A 6,959-nucleotide genomic window follows, 5' to 3' on the forward strand; every position below is an offset into this window, starting at 1 on the left:
CTCTGGGCTGTGTGACGTCATCTCGCGAGAGCTTTGCTTGTTGCCGGAAGAAAACAGAGGAGCCATGCTGAGCGCTGCTCAGAGTGGCGCTGGTTGTCCCGGAGTACAGTTGAGAGTTTTACTGCATCGATTGAAAACAATGGTTTGTGTTTGTGCTTATCCGAATTGCAAGAACAGGATGTCGCGCAACAGCCCGTACAGCTTTCATAGGCTGCCTTTGTCGGACGGCGAGATGCTGAAGTTGTGGCTAGCTGTACTACAAAATGGATGCTAACACTCCTGTCCAGACACTGCGCCTTGCAGACCACCAGGTCTGCAGCGCTCACTTCTCCCAAGATGACTACTGCCAGCCGAAGAAGAGAAGACATCCAATCCCAAAACACCTCTTCCTCAAGGAAAATGGCTGTCCCATGAGTAGAGAGAGCTACAGACACAGTGGAGGTAATGTTATATAAACAATGTTCGAAACGCTTAGTATGCTATTTACAGAGATAGCACTGGCGATCTGAACCTGTCAGTGGCGAAAAAAGCACTTTTAATGCACAAACTTACCGGTATACGGGACGCATTTGCCCCCATATCTACCTCGCGGCTGCCGGCTGCATCCGCCTCCCTCAATACTGAACCAATTTTAAAACAAGTTGTACCTATGAATCATACGCACACATACACATGGGGAAATAGAGCCCAGGTTGAAAAATACCGAAGTTATCCTTTAAAAGTAATTTTGGAGCTTTTATGTGTCTTAAAAAAGGCAGTTAGAAACACAAGGCTAAATGAGACCACAGAGCGTCATCACGCACAGCCTCGTTGGTAGGAATGTTAAATCATGAGACCATGGTGTATTAACTTTATATCTTAACACTAGCTGTTACAGCCATTTATCTACGTGTGTTTATTTTTGTTGTAAAACATTTTGTACTGTGTGGCACTGTGGCAACTTCCGGTGGAAGTGCATTTATTCAGCCAGGGTAATGAGGCCAGGTGTGCGTGTAGAGGCAAACAGTTTTTTGACCGTGGCTGAGGCACAGCTGAGGTGTCTGCAGACAGGAGCAGTATTAAATAATAGGCTTCCAAATTGCTACAAAGCAAGGTGCTGTACCTTCTCACGCTTAAATGTATGGAAGAAATAAATGGAGCAATGCAACGGGAAACGTGTGGACATTGTTTGTGAGAGCCAAGCCTGGCGCACGTCAATTCACTGCACCGACACGCACCTGCAGTGACAGTGGAAAGACACTTACACTAGCTTTTTACTTTTTAGGCTTCAAAAATCTTAACAGTGGTGTTCATTTGTGAAGATTATCAGGTTGAACAAAACCTGTAAGTAACATAAACATCTGTTTGCCAGATAGCTTATTTTCTGCAACTATCCACAATTTTTGAATTTTCTGAATTTTTTAATCTTTGGCTTTTTCACAAGGGAACCAGAGTGATGCTAACTTCTGCATCAACCTACAGTAAAACATAATCGCTGCAGCAGTCTTTAGTAAATATGGTGTGTTTCAAACACAGACCTAAACTGAGCTCCATGCCTTTTTTGTTTGTCAAGTGTGGTATTTACCTTAAGATGGTTGTAGATTCATTTCTATTAGCATTTACTGTATATTGAAATCAAATCTGTTGTTGTAGCTACAAGCCATTTATAAAAAATGTTTTTAACAAATTTCATATAACCTTAACAGTTTAAAAGATTAAAGTAAAACATTAAAGAGAATAACTTTACATTTAATTGAAAGGCCAAGCAATTTTGATGTATGGCCATATTTGTTGCTCCACCGAAGTGTATTACATTCAATCTACATATTAATGTCTGAAAGCAAATAACTACAAACTCATAACTACACAATAGCTTATCTGTCAACTTTTAAAACAGTCACTAAAACACTGGAAAGACAATAAAAAAATAACCTAAATACGATACACTGTGGTACAATAACATTCCAGCATCACTTTATTTTACTACATTGTTTTACTTACTTTTGATGTTCGGAGCCCAGCACTGACCGCATGGCTGCAGGATCAGTAACGGTCACATCTTAAATAGAACCTGAAAGAAAAATGTTGGAGATAACTAAATATAATCACTATTATTAAAAAACACAGAAGAACAATGTTAACCTTTACATACTAAGAGTATATAAACTTAATGCATAGCTCAACTTTGACACATGATTTTCATTTTATTTAGTTATTTATCCTGTTAAATGTTATTCTTTGTAAAGTTTGTGTAAAGAAATGGGCAAATAAAACTGAGGCTCTGAAGCTTGTTTCACACCTGTGAAGCGCACGATTTCAATGCAGTGTGTTGGAGCTTGTGTCAAATGAAGATTACCACGGTTGACATGCCTGAAGCTTCAAACGTCACCAGTGCCTCAAAAAGAATTTCATTCAATTTGACAGTTTCAATTTTTTTTCAGCTAACATACTGCACAAAAAGATCTGCATTTAATGCAGGACTCCTGATCAAAAGACTGAGGAACTTAAATTGTATACATGAGATGAAAACTATTGATGTAATGATTCTGTCTGTCTCAAAGGGCTGCTATTATTTCTACAAGCCACCAGATGTCACTGTGTTCGCTGCGTTTACAGCCCCAAAGCTTTGTATCTTTTTCCAGCACAAATAGAAGGAAAGCCCCAAAACTTCATATGGCTTCATTCACCCATCACTGATTATGACAGAAAAACTATAACTGTCTAGTTAATATTGTTAGGCTCACTTTGGTTTAACCTAAGTTATCGTTATTAGCAGCACTGATATAATTAAGTTAAGGGTACCTAATTAAACCATAAAAAAGTACAAAAGTATGCACTTATTATACAGAATGTCCAGTTTCAGATTCATATATATTTCATAAATGACCTGTAATTAATGCTTTAATGTATTCATCACTTAAAGGGGTGGGAATCACCAGTGGACTCACAATATATTTTTACCAAATATAAGTCACAATGCAATATTACTGCAATTTCAAAAGTGTCGTCATATGCCAAGTACTGTGATAACATACAGTGCAATTGATTACCTTTTTTCAACTGCAAATTAAGCCCTGTTTCCACCAAACACTTTCAGTATGGTACCTTTTGAGCCAAAAGTAACCCTTCAGACATGGTACCTAGACACTTGTGTTTCCACTGCAAACAGTACTCTTAAATGTGGACGGGGTTGTTGTCACTCACTGCTCCGTCCAGCTCACTGTATTTCCTCATTACCAGTGACACAGAGGGAAGTTTGCAATTATTTATCGTCCACAGAACAAGCCTGCACACTGACATTTTCAGAACAAAATAGAACAGGCTGCAGTGAGAGTCTCTCTCCATATATATTCAAAATTAGCGGGCTTGTGCATTTAGTTCGACTAATACGACTTACCAATAACAGTTTACTGATAACAATCTCCACAGTATGAACAGTGGTTACATGAGCCTCAAAACCAGCCACAACTCAGCCCTGAGCAGAGTGACCGTCCACTATTGACCAATCAACAGACTGCAGTGTTCGAAGCTCCACCTTCTAGTACCAGATCTGTGTGCTAGGTACCCCAACAGAGGGGTGACCGAAAATGGGTACAGTACAGAACGGTTCTACTGGTACCATGCACAACTTTTCTTTTTTTTCTTTTTTTTTTAAAGATATTTTTTTGGGGCTTTTTAGCCTTTAATGGATAGGACAGACAAGCGTGAAGGGGGGAGAGAGAGAGAGGGGGAGTGACATGCAGCAAAGGGCCACAGGCTGGAGTCGAACCCGGGCCGCTGCGGCAACAGCCTTGTACATGGGGCGCCTGCTCTACCACTAGGCCACCGACGCCCCCATCCACAACTTTTCACAGAGGAAACTGAAAAAGCGTACCAAACTGAACTGAACTGCTTAGTGGAACCGGGGCTTTATGTTCCCAAAGGAATACTGTTTTAACATCTGTTTTATTTTATAAGATAAAGTTTTTTAGTCTGTTCATCTCACTTAAGTCATTTTTATTGCAGCAAAATGTATCTAGCGGACTGAAAGAGAAATCGCTTACATTATTCTAATGGGCTAAAAGAGTTTTATATTTCTATTCACAATGTAAGTGATTTATTTAATAAAAATGTCAAACAATATTGCAACATAAAAATATCATGATTCTATGCTATATAATTTTTTCCCCATCCCTACACTTAAATGTTGTAGCTTGTATAGATGGAGCTAATTTTAACTACTGTATATACTGCTGGGTACCTTATCCTATAGTGATAATACTGATAATAATAAATACCAATATCACAGGCTGTTAGTTAATTTATAATTCTTGTCATTAATCTGGAGCTACAAAGTAACTGGTAGCTAAAGCTTTTAAATAAATGTAGTGGAGTAAAAAGTACAACATTTCCCTGTTGTGGAGTAAAGTAACACATACTGGGAATAACGTTACTCAAGAAATGCTACCTGTGGGTGAGTCCACCACTGTCTGAATATTTATTATCGATAACTTGTGGAGACTTCGCATTGTATGCTGTTGTGTACATGTAACGTTACAAAGTGTTAGAAGAAATCCTATTTTATCACTCTTGGCGGTCTAGCTTTATTTAAACAGAATGAAAATGACTCAAGCTAAATGTGCGGCTTGCTAGGTTTGATTTTAGCAATCTGGCTAATGTGGGAACTGCCCATTGGTTCGACTTACACTTTAAGTACAATTTAAAAATGTATAAACTCGGCAAACCGTGGTTTACTTTAATCCACAAGAGGCTGAGGAACAAGAAGGTGAAAACTGACTCAGCAGACTGTTTCATGACGGTGTTGACATTCAGCGGTGTGAGCGGCAAAACCTAGCTAAGAGCTAAAGTGTTTAAGCTAACGCTGAATGCTAACGAAGCTAACTTAATTTTTCGTCCCACAAATCAGCCTCCAGCATGGTCGGGTTTTATCTCAGATTGTAATACGTGACTGGAAACACCGACATCTTTATGAGTAGAGTTTCTTCTCTCACATTCATGTGTGTTTCCTACCTTCTGTTCCGTCTCATGTCTTCCAACTGTCAAGTTAACATCAGTCAGGATGCTACAGCACGTGTCTGACCTCATTTCCGGTCTGTCCGCCATTAAATAAGGTCAGAGGTGCCTCAGTTTCAGTCAAGATTAAAATCGTTAAAATATGAACATTGTTAATCTGGAAATTACCTGAAATGCAACTATGATATTTGCTGGCCTGTTTAAAATGTATTCCCATTAAGATTTTTACTGAATTTAAAATTAAATATCTGCTTAGAGCTAGAAACCCAAATTAATATCACATTCAGGCGACTTAACAGGTTTCCAGTGGTGGATATCAACTGAGTACATTTATAATTGTGAGATACTTGTACTTTACTCAAGTATTTCCATCTTCTGCCACTATACTTCTATAGCCACACCATTTTAGAAGCAACATATTACCTATTACTTTACCAGTTATCTGGAAACATAGTTACTAGCAGTGTTGGGAAGGTTACTTATGTAATAGGTTACAGATTACTAGTTACCCTGTAAAATGTAATAAGTAATGTAACTTTTTGATTACTTCATCAAAATAATGTAACGTATCACATTTGATTATTTTTGATTAGTATTAACAAATATTTTAAACTGCGCAATAAAGCTGAAAAATGTCCAGAAACTGGCTCTGCCAAAAGATGATGTTCCTGCAAAAGATGCAAAGCAACAGATGTTATATTCTGCATATAAACTTTTTACTGAAAAAAATATATTTAGATGTAACCCCTTTGTAATCACCAACATTTTGATTATTCATTCATTTTTGTACCCACTTATCCTCCTAAGCGGGGGAGCTGAAGCCTATCCCAGCTGACATTGGCCGAGAGGCAGGGTACACCCTGGACAGGTTATCAGACTATCACAGGGCTGACACATAGAGACAGACAACCATTCACGCTAACATTAACACCTACAGACAATTTAGAGTCACCAGTTAACCTGCATGTCTTTGGACTGTGGGAGGAAGCTGGAGTACCCAGAGAAAACCCACACTGACACAGGGAGAACATGCAAACTCCACACAGAAGGGCTCCCTCCTGGGATTGAACCAGGAGCCCTCTTGCTGCGAGGCGACAGTGCTAATCACTACACCACCGTACCATTTTGATAAGTAACTGTCATTTTATTACACTTTTTTCTTAGTAACTGTCACTGATTATAAATACATTTATTTTGCAATTTGGAGAAGATGAAACTTCATAGATCTCAGGAAATATTCACAAAGTACCCAGCTGTATAGTTCAGAGTAATACATTTACCTGCCTCAACATTAAAGTGGCGTAATATAAAGTAGTAGTAAAGTAATATAATCCAGTAATATAATTGATATTTTCCTCATCTTAACTGTACATCTGAAAATAAACTCTCTAGGATCGTGACAATAGCATGTAAAATAGGTGGCATGCCACAAAAGCCCTTGACCCAATTCTTCACAGAAAGGACAAGGGAGAAGGTGAGGAGTATTTTGGCAGATAGCTCCCATCCTCTCTTCAGCCAGTTTGAGCTCTTGAGCTCCGGGAGGCGCTATAGAGTCCCTCTGGCAACTAAAAATGTATGAAAGAAGTCCTTTATCCAAATTGCCATCTGTAACCTTAACAAAGTGTACTGACTTTTTGTCTGCTTTTTTACAATGTTGTCTTCTGTGTTTGGTGACCCAAAGACAAATTTCCACCCCTGGTGGACCAGACAGATATGCTCTATTCTAAATAAACAATTCTGCATAATGAGTACATTTACTTTTGGTACTTTCAGGATATTTTTATGCTAATACTTTAACCTTTGCTTCAATAGCGTTTTGAAGGTAGGACTTTTACTTGTAACAAAGTCTTTCTACACTGTGGTTATTGCTTTTACTTCAGTTAAAGTACCTTATACAAATACCATAATGTCATTTCCAATATGGATACTCTTAAAAAAAGTATTTCAACAGAAAAAATCCCCAAAAG

The 6,959-nt window shown here is 38.4% G+C and overlaps 1 protein-coding gene across 1 annotated transcript in view; it reads right to left on the minus strand.

Annotated features, from left to right (window-relative positions):
* Positions 1-5,029, minus strand: part of tdrd15 (tudor domain containing 15) — a 20,563-nt gene extending 15,534 nt beyond the window's left edge. Inside the window, exons 1-2 of the mRNA XM_050058254.1 lie at positions 4,990-5,029; positions 1,981-2,050 (exon numbers count right to left, since the gene is read on the minus strand). Coding sequence (XP_049914211.1) covers positions 1,981-2,012 — 32 coding nt within the window. The 5' untranslated portion in view covers positions 2,013-2,050; positions 4,990-5,029. The remainder of the gene's footprint in view (positions 1-1,980; positions 2,051-4,989) is intronic.
* Between the last annotated feature and the right edge of the window lie 1,930 nt (positions 5,030-6,959).

This window comes from Epinephelus moara, chromosome 12 (genome assembly GCF_006386435.1).
Source record: "Epinephelus moara isolate mb chromosome 12, YSFRI_EMoa_1.0, whole genome shotgun sequence".
NCBI lineage: Eukaryota > Metazoa > Chordata > Actinopteri > Perciformes > Serranidae > Epinephelus > Epinephelus moara.